Here is a 17,823-nt window from a genome sequence, read left to right on the forward strand (position 1 = left end):
CTCCCCATTGAAATTAGTGAGGTTGACTTCAGGAGTGAAGTATCTACTGAGGGAGAAGGAGAGTGTGGGGCTGGAAAGTTCCATCTGCTTCTTCAGTGGCACACTAGAGCAGGACACTTGGCACCTGCCAGGTACTGGAAACAGCCTTGGTTCAATATTTATAAGATTTTCTTATCTCAGGGGAAGTGGGTCTGTTAAGACTTTGATGGTGCCAGCCTGGGTACTTGTGTAAGTGTCAGCTTAAGACGAGTCAGAGGGAAAAGTGTGTTTTTTAGCTCTGGACTATACACAATACTGTTTCTTGGCACTGATGATATAGGTGCAAGACAAGAGGTCTGTTCAGATGAATGGAGGAGGTTAAACAAAGCAATGGCTGCAGCTTCACTGTAAACCCCTTGATCAGTGTGACTCAAAGCTGGGCATAGGAAAATCTGAGCTTAAGGCATCTGTCAGTGAGAGGGGTCCTAATGCACTCAGAGCAACCTGCATCCTGTCCTACTCAGCTGCAAAAGGGAGAGTTGGGGTCCAGAACATGATCTGAGGCTGCTCCTCCATCCTCACTGCCTTCCAGGAGTTTTATATCCATGTGTCACAGCAAGAGAAAACTTAAAAGGGCTCAGTCTGCCTGATTGCAATAACGATGTTGGACGACAAAAGGAAAAAGAATGTTCTGTTTTAAGGTCTCAACAAGAAGGAAGTCAGAATAATTCCCCTATAGATCAAGGGCTGAGGGGAGGGGTGGGAAAGGAAAGCTTTGACTGTCCATGGAGGGGTCTTTACACAACCTCAACGGCTTGAAAAGACCCATAATAAGAAACTCATAAAGACTCATAATAAGAAGCATCAGTGATTTGTCATTGAGAGCATGCACCTGGGCATAGATCCCCACAGGCTTTTGTAGCTGCACTGAGTCTGACCAAGCTTTCTCAAGGCACAGTGCAAATTTCAAGAGGCTTCAGGAGTGTGTGCAGTGCAGAGTTAACTGTCAAGCAAGGGCAGGACTGGATGGCTCAAAGGGATTTGCTAATGAGCTATCAAGCTGTGGGTCACTGGTTGAAATTTAATCTGTAAGAACAGTGACAGAAAATCAAATCAAAGTGCTGACGTCAGAGTGATGGTGGAGCAGCAGCGAAAGCATTGCTGGTGCCTTATGCAGCACACAGAGGCAGCTTAAATAAACTGGGAGCAAACTGTGAGGAGCTTGTCAGGTTGATCCCAACTGCAAAATACAGCTCAGTCAATTTGTGTTACCCCTGTCAGCAACTCACTTGTCTTTGTTGCCATTTGCAAGCAGATGCACTATCTCCTCAGAGAATCTGACCCAAACTCAGCCTTACATAGCACTGAAAACAGACTTGTGGAGACACCTGGGTAGAGTTTGCTCAGCAAAGAGTGTCACAGAATGTGAATCAGCAATGTACCACAAAGCTCAGTAGCTTGTGGTGCTGCTGATGAAGTTTTTATTGTGAATAGGCCCTACATTGAGGTCAGTAGTAATGACTTTCCCACACTCAGCTCCCGAGGAAACTTGGTGGTTTCACCATAGCTTTCTGAGGGCTGGGGACAGCCCACATTACTGCAGGCTCTTGAACCAGCTCTTATGGTTTTCACGGTTACCAGAGGGAAGGTTGAGGAAGGAAGGGACAGGAATACCAGATGCCCTCAGCAGTGGTAGTGGTACTGGGTGGGTTAGCATGTAGGCTCAGGAAGGCTTATTCTGGTACCTCTCACCCCTCTGATGTTGTCCTCTTCACTGATTTTTAGAGAGAATTCAGTGGTCCTTCTTCTGGTCTCAAGCAGCTGAGCTGAGGATACAGAATTTCTCCAGATGGCATAGACTTACCATTACAGCTCTGTGTCTCTGGCCTTCCCCACCTCCACTGTAGGCAGGAAAGGGAGCAATAGTCAGCATTATTTTTTGTGCCAGCTATGATTAGTTGGCATAAAGAGCACTTAAGTAAGTTGACACCGCCTTTGAGTTACTTGATTTGCTAAAAAAAAGGAAGGAAAAAAAATCCCTGGACTACTCCAGGGTGTCTTTGCTGCCTGAAGTCTCATCTGTACCAGTAAAAACTTGGGATGAGGTCAGTTGTAGAAAGTTTGTCATCCAAATATTTGTTTAATCTCTATTAAAAAAAAAAAAGCCTTGGAGAGCAACAAGTTAAAAAAAATTGTTAAACTCCAGATTCACGCAGATTTCCTGTTTTGCTTCTTAACAAAACCTCAAAACCACCTTGAACAAGTTTCCCACCTCAGCTGAGGGTGGAGTTGTGTACTCCCCACACGTGGCCTCCTGAAGCACACCCAGAGAGGGCAGCACAACTCCTTTGGCACGGTGGGGCTGAGTTTACTGCTCGCAGGGCAGTCAACATGTGTGCCTGTGCTTGGCTGCCCACAGGAGCTTCTGACTCAGCCAGTTATGCTGGAAAACTTTAACTTTCCTGTTTCCAGCAGAACAGACTGAACAGTAGAGATGTGTCAGGCAAAATCTGGAAGCAGTTGATAAAGGGATGCCTCCCCAAGATATTAGGCAGATATCGGCTGCTGTCAGTACACTGCTGTAATTCCATTGGTTTGATCTACCGAGACAACATCTTGGTAAATAAGAGGAGCAGGGAAATATATTGCACTGAAATTAATGGTTTGCTGCCTGACCTCCTCTTAAATGAATTCATTGCAATCTGAACCAATGTGTGTGTTTTGCAAACCCAGCATTCCTTGGCTCCTACACTGCATCATGACATGACTTTAGGCGGTGAGGAAGATCTTATTTGTGATACAGTAGTGTAGCCTGGGAACTCTGGATGGAGTTATGGCATTTGGGTGTGTGATTCTAAGTAACAATAAGCAGTGCTTAACATTTCCTCCCACATGAGAAGCGCACCCATTAAAAGTTTAGCCAAGTCAGCTGTGCAAGTTCTTGCACAAAAAGACAATCTGCTAAAGAGCTAATAGGAGCCACTCTTATGTCAAAGAGTGGGTAGAGCATGCATTAACCCAAATTCCCCTTCTCTGCTGCTAAACAGTGAAGAGTCTTGCTGAGATCAAAGAGAGCCCTAGCAGGTAAAAATGGTAATAAATCAGGCTCAAGCCTAGGTTCAGGACTCATGAGTCGTTTTCTCAGCTCTGTTCCTGAGACACTGCATAGCTTGAAGAAGTCAGTGAATGTGATTTAGACCATTCATGAGTCAACCTAAGTCCCTGTGAGAATGAACTAGATGCATCTAAGTCCCAGGGAATGGCTCAGTCTGTTTCATCTGAAGAGAGAAACCTACCTCCCGGAGAAACTGATTGTTGCATACAAATCTGGACAGTGTGTTTTAGACCTAAGAGTAACTTAAACACATAACCATATGGTTTCATTTGTGTTCAGTGACTGACAGCCTGTGACAGTCCATCATGACTCACAGGTGGGTAAGAAGCGGCTAATATCTCCCGAGGTGTTGAAAAGGGCCCACATCATTAAGCCACAGTTTGACCAAAACCACCAGTTTCAGGTGATATCAAGTAGGCACAGAACTCCAAAGCAAGAAAAATTTGGAGCATGTTCAGACTCTTTATGTGGTCCAAAGCAGAGAGACAATCTATGACTCTGAACTGCTTGATGCAGACTGGTTTGTGGTCACACAGCTAAGAGCTGGGAGCAGCTGGAGTGGGCAGACCAACCTACACCACGCAACACTTGATCCTGATCTCTACTGGACAACATCTCCCTGTAGACCTGTTGCAAAATTCTAAGTATTTCTGGGTTTGTAGGTTTGGGGATTTGTGTTTGGGTTTTGTTTGTTTGTTTGTTTGTTTCTTAATACAGATGCCAAAATGTTGGGTTTTTTGCAGCCTTCTGCTTCCTGTGTGCTCTGAGGAGTGACAGGAGGGCTGTTGAAGTTTGAGGCTTCAGGCTAGCACTGCAATATTGCACCAGGTAAAGAGTCAAAGCTGTGTGATGCTTGTCCAGGCTGTGCCTGGAGCAGAACCTGTAGCATGCAGGTCAGCTTTGCCATGCTCAGCCTTCCTCTCAGATGGACCAAATGGCTCCCTAATGGCCAGCTAATGACTGCAGAGTGTGGAGGACCTGGGTACCAGGGTACAGGAGACATGTCAGTCTGGCAGTGTGGCAGAACCCAGGCATTCCTAAGTGGCAGCTAAGTCTGGGTCACCAGGGAATGCCTGTTCCACAGCCTAACTCAATTTATGCCATTTATGATAGAGCTCTTAAACAGAGCTTTACAAGTAAAACACCTCCCCATTTACTGGGTTGATCTCTCTAGTTTCTGCATCTCACACTGCTGGTTGAGGAGTGGTTGACCTTGGTACCTCCACTCCAGCTTTACCTGTCTCCTGGAATGGATGGAGCAATGGGAAATGCTGGGGCCAGACCCCCTTGGGCTGGACAGCCTAGACCTCTATGTTTTTATTTTCAGGATGAGTGCTCAAATAATTAACATCTTGTGCTTCCTCCCACTTATCCCACAACCTGGGTGCTTGCCCTTCAGAGGGGAATTTATATTTTGATTCCCACGTAAGCAGGTTTGCACACCGTTGAGCCTTGAATTAAGCAATTACCCAGCCACACTTGTGAGAATTATACTTCTAGTGCTTATCCCTAGAGTGGCTGCATGTAACCACACTAAATCATCCCATGAAGGGCCCACAGCTCTCCATTCTGTTGATGGAGAAATGTGTGAACATCACTTGCGTCCTACTTCAGAGGCATCTGTCAGTGCCTTGCCTGTATGGTTTGCACAGGCACCTGCCCTAAGAGATCTGAATCATTCTGCTGGAGCCAAGCACCTATTTTATTTTAGATGTTGCAATGAATAAATTGAGTGCCTAAAGCAGGCAGTCTCAATCTGGCCTTCAGGGTCTCCACGTTCACTGGCTGATATAATGAGATAATAGTCATTGCCCAACTCATAGAGCTGTTGCAAGGTTTTAATTAATTAATACTGGAAAGACTTTGAACCATAGGGAATGAAAAGGGGTTTACAAACCAAGTGTATTATTATGACTTGGTGGCACTTTCTACTTCACTTTCACACCGTACCTGAGCAGAGCACAGGGCGGCTGCATCCTCTGATTCATCATGAATCACGAAGAAGAATACTTAAAATGTGGATGGTATTGATGTATTTACACTAGTTAAAATGTTACAGGGAAAAGGGATTAATTCTCACTCCAAGAATGCTGTCCAAAGTGCTGGCAGCTCTCCTTTTTTTTATAACTCTCGGTATTAAACTATCTCTAGTGGAGTCCTCAGTCAGCTTGTACTCAGTGTTTAACCAAGGTGTGCCAGAACGGAGCTGGAGATATGAGACTCCTACCAAGATTTGCAGAGGACCTAATTACTCCCCAGTGACAGTGTTGGCTAGCACAGGTTCTCATTCTCAGCACTGTAGTCCCCCAGGTAGCTTTAGGTCTTCCATTTCTCTAGCATGATTGATGTTAATTATAGCCATGCAGTTGCAATGGTGGGCAAGACACCCAGGAGAAGTTGGTATTCCCGAAGCCCTCCTTGTGCTTAGCATCAGATTAGCACACAAAACTCCTTGGGCTAAGTCCCTTGGCAGGTCACACCGTTTCATCAAATTACAAAGTAGCTCATTAGGCTCCCAGTCTTATTCCTCCTACATGTAAATGAAAAAATATTATAAACGTACTCACTAAGCACTTTGCCTCCACTGCTATATGAAACACAGGTAAAGGCTACAGGGTAAAGACAGGAGAGGGAACATCTGCTACTAAACTCCAGATGATGTCACAAAACACCCAAGGGATGCTGCCACTCCTCTGGTCATCAGGAAGAGATGGTCTCAGGAGGAGGTGGCTGAAGGGCCATTCAGATGTCTGGAGTAGATCTCCTGCACCAAGGATACATCTTTTCATCTACATACCATGTTCTTGCCAGATTTTTATGCTCCTCACAGCGTGCAAGAGGAATCCTGGCATTGCTGCCTGGCCCTCATGCGTCGGTCCTGGCAGTGTTCTTTCCACTGAACTGGACCCAGTAAAGGACCCCTTTGTATTGACTCTTCACACAGATGGACACTCATTTTTCCAACATCTTTTTGTAACTAGAAAGCATCATCCTTTCTGTTATTATCCCAGAGAAGCTGTGATTGCCCCATCCCTGGAAGTGTCCAAGGCCAGGCTGGATGCGTCTTGGAGCAACCTGGGATAGTGGAAGGTGTCCCTGCCCATGGTCCATGGTCTTTAAGGTCCCTTCCAACCAAAGTCATTCTATGATTCTGTGATTATCATGCTTATGCCTTATGACATTATCAAAGTAGAATTAACATTTGCCCCCCAGGGGCAATTCAGGGAATAAGAGATGTCTAATAAGAGATGTCTAATTCAGGGAATAAGAGATGTCCTGAACATCAAGTAAAATTTTTAATTCTCTGGCAGTCACTGGAGTCTCAGGTAAAATGGCCACTTTTAGTCAAGTTCAGACAGGAGTGAATGTCACAAGAGCGCATCTCCCAATGAGAATTCACAAGCCAGGGGAGTTTGTGCTCTTGTTACATATGCTGCTAAATATTCTGCCTAATTTGTACCTGGTGCTTTTCAGCAGCAAATCTCAGACACGTTTTACAAGAGAGGTCAGCATATTTACCCTCATTTCACAGGCGGATAAGCCAAGGTGCAGGGAGATCTAATGCCAGAAGCTTGGTGTCAGAGCGAGAAACAGCTAATTGCAACAGACTTAAATGCATCATTGTCCATGAGTGTCATCATTCTTACTTATAATAATTCTTATTGCACCATCAACCATAGAGCTGTGCAGACACACCAAAGACAGGAATAGAGCAGTACTGACTTCTTCTCTACAGATAAGGATGTGCTCTCCAGAGATTTTTTTTTCCCCTACAGAAATGATAAATGACTTAAAGAAGAGCAGGTGCCATTTCTCCACCTGGGTGATTATGCCCAGAGGCAATAGAAGTAATTTTTAGGATATGGTTCTCCTCCTATTTACATCAAGATAGCAGCAATACTTATTTTAACACAATTTCCAAGAGACTTTATTTTTAGATCTTGTCCACATAGTATCATTCTGAAATCCTTGCCTCACTCAAAAAAAAAAATAAAGACATTTCAATGGGAACATGAAATTTACTGGAAGAATTATTGCTGCCTCACAAATATATACTGATAGCCCAAGAAGACAGTGATCCTTTCTTTCCCATAATGAGAAATGCTTCAAATCTATAAAGCATCTCTAATATTTTACTTTAAAAGATAAAATCACAAGTTGGGTTACCTTTCAGTAGGAAGTTTATAGGTTTTCCAGCTCTTAAGGGGCTCCTTTGGGAGTCTTATTTCATCCAAATGATATTGTTGTCTTGATGACTATCACACTCCTATAGGAAAATTTGTCAGTGGGGCATAATATCAGTTTAAAAGATCCTAGAAAACAATACAAAATTGAATAAGGAAAAAAAAAAGAAGAAGAAAAAAAAAAAAGAGGGCATAATATGAAGTTTGTGAAATGCACACAAGAAAAATCCGGTTGCCATAAAGACTGGTCAGCTACATGTATTTCTATAAGCAAATGTCAACTCAGTGTGCTACACTTCTCTGTTTTATTTAATTACCATCTTTCAGATGAAACCTAATAATTACTGTACTGCATTTACCTCATCAGGTATCCCACCCAAAGAATATGGAAGACGTGTAGAAATTAAAAAATGGCACAATGTGTCCATGGAAAGCATCTTTTCCTCCTTCCCCTGAATAACAGATTATTTTTTGTCCTTGTGAATCATTTTTTATATCCCTTTTGTTTCTCTCCCAGCATAATAATAAATATTCTTGCTACCTACACTTTGGAAACTCATGGGGTATTTTCTGTCTTCATAATACTTCTGCAAAATCCTTCCCCAGGAAGCAAAAGTTGAAATGTGACCATTCTATTACGAACAAAAACATTAAAGAAGAGAGCCCTCATGGAAACCAATTTTAGAGTAATAGCAATGATTCATGAAGTATGAGGCTCAGCAGAGAAAAACCATGAGCAGGAACGAGATTTTAATAAGGATGCATCTTCCTTTATACTAAGTTAAACCTTGAGAAAAGTACTTTTATATTATCAGAATGCCTTCAGCACTGGATGTTGCCAAAGGAGATGAAGTTTACAAACAAAATAAATTTATTCGTTAATGGGCAGCCACATCTCAGGAGGAGACTGACAGAGGTGTAGTGGTGTTCTTAAATCCTACACACATTTTAGGGATTGGAAGACTATGCCTAGCACAAGGACAGATATCTGGAATTACTCTTTTTTTTTTTTGCTTCCCTAATTTAGGTTGCTCTAACTAAGATTTTATATATATATTTATACTGAAGAAATAGATTTTCCAGACTGTCTGCCAAGAAACCCATAAGAGCCATCTAACAATGTGCAACTTATGAGTGCCTTTTTTCTCAGCAATAAGTGATATTTTTCAGGCTGAAGAATGACATCCCTTGGGTTTTCATGTGCTTCCTTTTTTTTCTTTTTGGCAGAGCTATTTTGTTGCACAATGATAATATATTTATTGAGACTTTTAATTTACAGTCTTAGACAGGCCTTTGGTGGCTGGGGGAAGTCATGACAGTGAAAAAGATTTCTCTCTGAGAAACAATATCCCATTTTAACCATAACATCTGGCCAAAATTTGAATGATATCTTGAGACTCTATCATGAAGATATGTGTAGATCACCTACTAAAGACCAGCACAAAGCTGATTTTGATAGTTTAGGAATCCAGAAGAAATCCTGTTGGACAAGCTTGTGATGGTAATATTGTCATACATCTTCATTTTAAATTTCATCGGTCAATATTTATTTTATTTATTTATGTAGATCAAGACACCCTTCCCTTAGACATACTGCAAATGATACTACCAGGTTTGGACACATGAATTAACAGCTCACCACCTACTCCACATGATTCTCAATCATCTGTGGAACTGCACTCCTTACTTCCAGTGTCCATTTATCCTTCACCTTTTCCCCTGAACTAGGAAATTGTTTGGTTTAAAAGGAGAAAAAAACAGGAGATGTATACATGTTACAGCTCCATTCTTCATGAGAATTTTTTGATGTCAAAAGAAGCAATGCGTATCCACAGAGCTTTACACAACCTAATTAATGACCAGTTGACACTGTGCCTCTAATTGTCCGCAACTGAAAGCAAAAATGCCCCCTGTGAGCCAAAGCTGATTAATGCTATTCGTTGATGAATTTTTTTTTTTTTTTTTTTTAAATAGGAGCCCAGGGAGATCCACAACAGCCTTGAACTTTTGCAAGGACTGCCTCTGCTTTAGGGGAATTTTGATCTTGCCTGCTGTTTTGTTTGTTTAAAAAAAATGGTGATGTCTAATCTTCAGGAACGTACCTCATCATCCAACCCACAAACTGTTGGCAAAATAATAAACCTACACAGGACGTACTGTTAGATCCTTTTTTTTAACTTCTTCATTTCAGAGGTATAAATCACAGCTTTAACTTTTGCAAATTAAAGTATAGGCTTTGCACTGGGTAGTTGGCACTGTTTTTTTCTGGCCAAATGTTCCGTGCTGGCTCCAAAGAAACTGTGGACATTCAGTTGGCTATAGTTGTCTTTGAACTTGTTTGCAAGAATTCAGTTTTCAGAGACCTCCAAAAAAAAATAATGCATAGTTTATTTATTAAATTGCAGTTTAACTCTTTTGTGTGCTAAATTACAGGTGGTAATTCTACTTCAGTTTTTAATTTATTTTGTCTGGCTGAGTTTCATGCACTGTTTACCTCTTCTAGTTTATATAACTGCTATCGTCCTGCCATATATGTCCAAAAAAGTCTGTACCTTTCTGATTATCTTACACAGTCTGGAAAAGATCCTGAAAATAAAACAGATCTTTGCTAGCTGGTGGCAAAACTAAGCTTCTAATAGCTCAAATATTACTTAGTAAATATATTACATTTCCAGAAGTATTCTCAGCTATGTATTTGCCTTCATGTCTTTGTAATGTAGTAGAGAAACAGGCCTATTAGTGCATCTTTTGCTGTTAAGTTGCCCATGATATATTTCTAAATAATTTTGAATGGAGTACTAAATTCTAAATAGTATGGAATAGGAGTGCACCATGGTCTCTCTCCTTGGAGCAATTTCTGGTTTTGTCTGTCAAACACAGTTTGACGATTTAATCAGCTGGATGTTCAGCAAGAAATAAGTGATAGTTATTGGTGTGTAAAACACTGCATGTTTTGTGTTAATCTTGGACATTTCCCTATAGCATCCTTGAGCAGCTTTCTTCTGCAATGCTTCCTTTCCACTGATGTGATGCCATCTTTGGTACTCTAACAAAGGGCTATATAAATGTTTGGAACCTAGAACAGATGTTTTTGGGCAGCTTTCATTCAGAGTGCCAAGCTCAGGCATAAAACAACATCCTGACCGCTTGTGGTTACTGTAGATGGGATGATTTTTTCAAAGGAAGAGTAAGCGTGCTGGGCTCATCGACTTCCTGTCTTCTGGCATCCTACCACATGTCTTCTTTACTATACCATAATGTTTCCCAAGTTTGCTTTTGTTTCATTCTCATAATTGGCTTTGTATATCCACTGACTGATCTGATTTTCCTATCAAGACAAGGCTGTTCACTCCAGATTTTCACTAGTGTAACTGAGAGGAAAATTTGGTCCGTATGCTCTGTAATAAGATATATCATCACTGTCAATATTTTTCTTCTTCCCATCACTCCCCTACCATATGGCAACTTCACAGGAAAGAACTGAACTGCATATGTTCTAAGTAGAACTTCTTCATTCCCTGCAAAGTAGAGGTTGGTTTTAATATCATTCAGATTTAAAAATGGAGGAAGTCCTTTATCCTTTAGCATGGGATTTTCACTTAATTCTAGCCACCCAAAAGCTAGGCAACCTGTGGAAACTTGTCATCTGAGCTCCTCCTGCAGGGAGGAAGCAACTTTGAGAGGGTGACTCATCACATCCTAAGAGTTGGGGGAAAATTTTATTTTCATAAACATGAGTGCATATCTCTTCAATACCCACTGGTCTTAATGGTGTTGAACTGATGAAATGAGCTGCAGACCCAAAGGCATCTACCCATCTGTGGTGGTGGTAGGAAAGGGGACAGAGGATGATTCCTGTGAGCTGATGTTAGCCTGCTCTCAGGTGTGTTTTGGTTTGTGGCTGGCAACTCTCCCCAAACAACAGCTGAGCGTGACTCAGTGGGCATGGAGAGCCAGGGATAGTTTTCAGTCAGCAAGACACAGATGAGGTGATCATGTTTCAGGTAGGAACTTTGATCTTAGTAAAACAAGCCATTCCATTTTTTTTCAGGGGCAGTGTGTCATTTTATTCACTGATGCAGATATAGCCCAAGAGGTGTAGTGTAGGCAGTGAAAAAAAGAACCATACAGGAAAATGAACTATGAACTTGAAAGTTCTTCATTGTCTGAAACTGGGACTTGTGTGGAAGTAGCAATCCAAGAGAAAAGAGCCTCTGTTAGTGAGTCTTTTCTTACTTTAAATTTTAAAGGCTCTTCTTGGTGTTGCTACTAGAAAGTGACTGACAGTGGCTGTGGAAAATAGTATTTGTAAAGATTTCCAGGACCCACTGTACCTAAATGACTTTCTAAAACCAGTCACCTCACAGACCCCCCTTGAGGCCGTCATTTGGAAACTGATGTCCAGAGGGTCTGTAACCAGGGAAACATCCTGTGGCACACAAGTGTTTCTGAACATTTTCTGATCTCTGCCTGCTGGATTTTAAGACAGAGGCAGACCTGGGACAACTCTGCCTTAAACACTCTCACTGTTTACCACAGAGGACCCAGATCAAGCAAGCAGTGCAAAAACTTTCAGCCACTTTCAACCACTGCTATGATACCCAGGGACCATGGGATAAATTCAGATGACTAACCCTATTTCTAAGTTTCTTCCAGGGAGTGTGTGGGTGTTGCAGACATATAACTGCCAGACTATTCATTTTTCTGAACTAATAGTTTCCATACCAGCTGACTGACCAACCTCCCTGATGTGTCGCGTCAATTTTCTTATTAAATATGAAAATCATGAATATAAGGAATGAACCTCGAAAGCTCCACATCTCCCAGATTGGGTCTTGGTGCCAAGTGTCTGGCTGGCATCGTCTCCAGTATTCCGCAAACAACATCTGCATGAATGTGCTGGCTGTGTAACTCATAAAGTGAACGAAAGTGGCTGCCATGATCTGCTGACCAGCGCTGATTAGAGCTGCTCTGCCAGAGGGAGGCTTTGCAGCACAGGGGAGAGACAGCCAGGCTGTGCCTTTCCCAGGAGAGAAAAGGGGTACCAGAGACAGCAGTGCATCATTTACAGGAGTGACCCTGGGAATATTTCCCATCCTCACCAGGATTTATTTGGCCCCAGATGTGATTAATGATGGATCTCTGCTGAAATGATCACTGCTGTGATGAGCAGAAAATGAGTGATTTGGAGGCACTGACCCACCCCAGTAGCTGCCTTGCAGGGTGACGTGGAGAGGAGCAATGTGCTGGAGTCCGGGGATTTTGGAGGATGCATAGGAGACCCCAACTCCTGACTGACAGCACATACTGCTGCTGTCCTGCTCAGCATCTGAGAAGTCTAGCAACATCTCTGTTAATGAAAGAAAGGTCCCAGGTGCTCCTCCTCCAGCCCATGAAGTCTGATATGATGCTGTACAGGAAGGCAGTGCAGGCAGCAGGCTGGAGCCCTGTGACTCAAATGCAATTAGTTCTCTGGAGCATCCTGTCACTAACTAGGAGGAAAAACTTGAATGTTAGAGCTGTAAAGAGAATTTCACTTTACTTCCTTCCCTCTGACAACAAGTATAGGCTATCAAACATTTTAGCAGAGGCCAGATGGGCTTTTCCTGTTCTTCACCCCAGTTTTGTGCAGCCAATATAAAATAAATATTTTAAACCAGCACAGAACAGTTTATTTTTGTAAAAAGGCTGAATTTTTTCCTTTCTCATGCCAACACTTCCTTAAGTTCATTTTTTAAATTACTATCAAAACGAGTGCAAAACCAGTCAGTAGGGTGCTTCTAGACAGGTACTAGGACTATCCTTGTTTGCTGTTTATGTTAACCTTGGGCTAAAGGTTGGCTCTTTTTCAATATCTGAAACTTTTCAAAGAAAATAGTCAGGAAAGTGTAAATAACTAAACCCCATATGCAAAAAGGACATGGAAATATAGTGTGATGGGTCAAACTTTAGTTGGGTTAAGTCAGGCATTTAGAGTAATCCTTCTTTACCCCTCTTAAATATCACGTAGGTAAGTTGTGACAGCTCACTCAGTGCCAGGAAGAGCTTGCATTATCCTCAAGGATGAATTCAGGACCTCAGGAAGCTACCAAGTCAAATGAAAAACAGAGACAACAGGCAATGGCTTAACAGCTTAAGCCATATGCCACAGATCAGTCTAGCCATAATTTCAAATGCCAGAAGGGTCATTACCAAGCTAATGCATATCTATTGAGTGCTTGGTCATTTACTACAGGCAGAACAAGTCCTGTGAGTTAAATCCTAAGAAATTAGATCCTTTGGGGATTTAATGGCTATTAAAAATCACAGGATATTTTCATAAGGGGCGGAGTTTATCAATCTTATGCCCTTAACCAAATTAGCCCTTTCCTTCTACGAATACACTCGCAGTTCCTTATTTCAAAAGGAAGATGGGACAGGAAGAGAGATTGAAACTCTCCAGTGATGTACTCTGTCTTGCAAGGGCTGTACTCCTGTCATCACTCAAAGGCATTGTGGATCTTTGCAAAGAAAATCTCAGAATGTTGCTCCTAGAGTTTCTGTACCAGTGGCTGGGCTACAACCCCAAATGCTTGTTCTGCATTTAGGACTAAGCACAGGTCACATCTTGCAAATTCAGTTCTCTAAGTGTTCCAGGCACTTGGCATCCCACTCTAGCAGTGTCTGCAATGGGAAGGCTGGGCTGACCTGGCCTCTAGCTCTCGTGGAAGTATTGCAATCAGGGATGACTTGTGAGCATAAACATTTGTACATAGACACTGGGGTTTGTATCATCACCATTAGTCCAAAATAACAAGAGCGGGTCAGGACAGGAATCAAACCCCTCTGTAATCTAATTATAAAGCAAAGGATAAAGGGCAAAAGTTGGTGCAGAGGCAATGGGACTGTATTGGTGAGTTTGACAGGAAGGGCATTGGCGGGACTGAAAAGGTTTGTAGGTACCTCTACAGAAATGGAGTATTGGAAGGCAAGCAGTGAGAAAACTCCATGGGTGATTAGAGGAAAGCTCATTGGAGTGTAAAAAATGCCATGGGAGATAGTGCAGAAGTGTTTAATTTGAGAATTATGTGGAAGGCTGATGGAAAACAGTGTGACAGATTAATCACAGACAGCCACCATTTGCATGGAGAATGAGGGATGTTTCCCTGCTGAAAGCTGAGAGAATTCGGTTTGTTCAGCCTTCAAAGAAGCAGCTTTGGGGTGACCTGATTGTGGCCTTCCAGTACCTGAAGGGAGCCTGCAAGAAAGATGGAGAGAGAGACTACTTACAGGAGTCTGGAGAGACAGGAGAAGGTGGAATGACTTAAAATTGACAGAAGTCAGGGTTAGATTGGATATCAGGAAGAAATTCTTTACAGTGACAGTGGTGAGGCCCTGGCACAGGTTTTCCAGGGAAGCTGTGGCCGTCCCTGGATCCCTGAAAGTGCCCAAGGCCAGGCTGGATAGGACTTGGAGCAACCTGGGATAGTGGAAGTTGTCTCTGCTCACGGAATGGGTTGGATCTAGGTGGTATTTAAGGTCCTTTCCAATCCAAACCATTCCATCATTCTGTGATTCTTTGATTCTGTGATTCTTTGATTCTGTGATGGGATGCAAATATGAGGAGAAGGACTGGGGTTCAGGTCCAGACTCAGACACCTGAATATGGGCAATATGGACAAAAGAAAACCAGGGCAATAATGAAGGTATGACTGTGATTACCACAGTGTAGATGCTTCATTGCTGAAAGATTGCAGATCAGGATTGCCTGCTGGTGTATATTCACACACAAATCTCTTGGCTTGATGGAAACATACTCAGTGAAATGTGATCCCTATCCTTAAAATCTGAGCATCCCTGCATTATTGGTGTTCTGCAGTATTGGTGGTGACTTATGGGTGCCCTGTACTTCCATCTGTCATGGGTAGTCCTTCAGCATTTCCAGTGACTGAGAGCTGCTGATGCTGGGAAGCAGGCTCTGGTCCAGGCTGGAGTTCTTCAACATCCTGCTATGAAACTTTGGCAAGATTCAGAGATGCCAAGTCTCTTTCCCAAACTTGGATTATATCTAGCAATAGGAGCCAGATCTCCTAAATCACTGTTCTTTAGAAATCAGTTGATAACATTCTCATGACTTTGTTTTAATGATCTGTTATTTAAAATGGAATGATGTTGGAAAAATGTCAGAATACTTGAAAACAGCCAGCAAAGTTACATTTAATGGAACATATATTTTTAATTCATTTTCTAGTTTAGATTTTTATTGAGACAGCTCACCCCAGTAAGGAGAAATTGCATTTTTCCTTTCTCTTTCAGCTTAAACTTGTGGTGAGGAACACAATGTTTAAATACTTAGTTTGGAATAACTATGCCTGAACAAATAATAAAATAGAAGAACAGATTTATCTGTCAGATAAAGACCTTGGAGCATTTTGTGAAGAATATTTGAAAGATCAAAACATTACAGGTTTCTCACCAATGCTGGGAATTGAAAAGTAAACAGAATTACCTAGAGATCTGACTGAAAGAAAATAAATTCTAAGGAAAAAAATCCTCTTAAATACATTGTTCTCTCTCCAGCGTTATATTAAATCAAGAACTACACTGGTGCTGAACAAGTAATTTATACCAGTGCAAATCCAAATAGTTTCAACAAAGATGAAGGAGAGCTTTTATGTTTAAAGTACCATTACCAGCAAAAGGCTTCAGAGCATTTTCCATTTTTAATTACTTCAGCAGCATGCAGAGCAACAAAGCATAAGTTTGAACTATCTTGCATGGGTTCTGAAATGTCATAACCTGATAACTGATATAATAGATGGTGCTTGCATGGCTGAAAAGACTAAGGAGGCAATCCTTTATTTCAGAGATTTCAGATTAAACCCCATCCAGTTTGAAACTCAGCGAAAATTGCAATGTAATGGATTTTCATCCTGAAATGAGTTGGTTTGCAGTGAAGATCCTCTTGGAGATACAACCAAAGATTTGAATCAACATGACAGTTTCCTGTCCTGATGGAGCAGACTAGATGACTGGTTAAGATTAGATATATAACTTTTAGGTGGCTGGAATATGAGATAAATCCCACCCTACCTTGCCTCTTTCTTCACCTCCTGCACTGAGCACCATCCATCTTTACAGCAGCACCACTGGAGGTACCCAGCAGAAATACTTCATAAGCTCAGCTGGCAGAGAAGTGGACGGGAACTTCCATTGTTACTAAAACATCAGCTGATGTTGAATGCTCTGTTGGAGTTTGATCTTCTTCAGCCACCACCCAAGCCTTTTAATCCCATCGATTTTTATGTTGACTTTCACTTGTCTAGGGAAACCCACACTGCGTTTGGACTTCCAGTGTGTTGACTCCTCAGGTATTCCCACCTGGAGGAAAGAAGAGTTTTCAGGAACAGGTTTAATCATCATGATTAAATTAAATCGTGATGACGTGGGAGAGGAGCATAGGATCATGGGGTTCATTTGATCATTAGCATTAGCTGTACTGGCTTTGCAGGACACCTTCAACAAGCAGATACTTTTTAACAGATAAGAAGGCAAAATATTGTGGTAATCTCATGCTCTGGCATGTCTTAACCAGCAAATTAGCTGGAATTTGGTGTTTTAATTACTTAGCATCTCAGACTTTCTCAGCTTGCGAAGTATGGGTGGGAAACTAAGCTTTAAATAATGAGGGGCTATGAATCAAGACCTCCTAGCACACAAATATAACCTGTCATGATGCTCCTCCATGGGAGAAGAGGTCAAGCAATATCTTGCTGCTGGGGCAGACAGAGAAAACACTTCTGTGGGAGGATCAGACCCATCTGCCCTTGATCCAGCATGCTTATACAGCTGGGCTTGCACGATCCCTGCAGCCTCCCAAGTGAACTGCAGCCTTGTACTCACTTTAGAGCCATCTATTTCTCCCCACGGTGTATGTTCCTACCTAAAAATCCATAACTGGTCTCGCATCGAATCAATGCTCCCAGTCAACTTGTATCTAAACAAATTGAATGAAGCTGAGAGCTCTGTAGATCCTCTTATTTATCCCATGACAAGCAGAGAGACTCCCAGTTCTTCTGCTCCTGACAACTTTGTCAATAAAATCTGCAGATTGCACAATATAAAGTTGCTTTATAATTCATCTCCTTGACAATAACAGAACCTTTGAACAGGAATGCTTTATGTGGTTATCACAAGAACAGTGCTCAAATAGAGGCTGCATCGGTAAAGTGCAAAAATATCTTTCTTTTTCCTCTTGTACCATCACTTTTCAAGCAATTTTTTTGATGTAATGAAAAAAAGATCAGATGTTATTTTAAAGAAGACTTTCTATTTCACTGGCAATTAGATCATAAGTAGCAATCATAGGACTTATTAGATCATATATTCCACTCTCCTTCCATTACAGGATTGTTTTTCAGACCTGAGGTCTAATTTCATTATCTCAAAAGGACAAAACATCAGATGTACAGAAGGTAATGTGATTGCTGCAGTATTTCTCTTCAAAGGACATTTTTAGGCAGTACCCACAAAACTGCTGTCGAATAAACAGCAAGTGAAAATATG

At 41.8% G+C, this 17,823-nt stretch overlaps 1 protein-coding gene across 3 annotated transcripts in view; it reads left to right on the forward strand.

Moving 5' to 3' along the window:
• Positions 1 to 17,823, forward strand: part of SETBP1 (SET binding protein 1) — a 270,177-nt gene that overhangs the window by 197,161 nt on the left and 55,193 nt on the right. The window contains exon 6 of one of the 3 annotated variants that reach the window (XM_039566806.1): positions 9,253 to 9,906. The exons of the other annotated variants lie outside the window; for them this stretch is intronic. Coding sequence (XP_039422740.1) covers positions 9,253 to 9,281 — 29 coding nt within the window. The 3' untranslated portion in view covers positions 9,282 to 9,906. Of the gene's footprint in view, positions 1 to 9,252; positions 9,907 to 17,823 lie in introns of those variants that run through there. 3 annotated transcript variants of the gene reach the window in all.

The sequence above is a fragment of the Corvus cornix genome, chromosome Z (genome assembly GCF_000738735.6).
Source record: "Corvus cornix cornix isolate S_Up_H32 chromosome Z, ASM73873v5, whole genome shotgun sequence".
Lineage (NCBI taxonomy): Eukaryota > Metazoa > Chordata > Aves > Passeriformes > Corvidae > Corvus > Corvus cornix.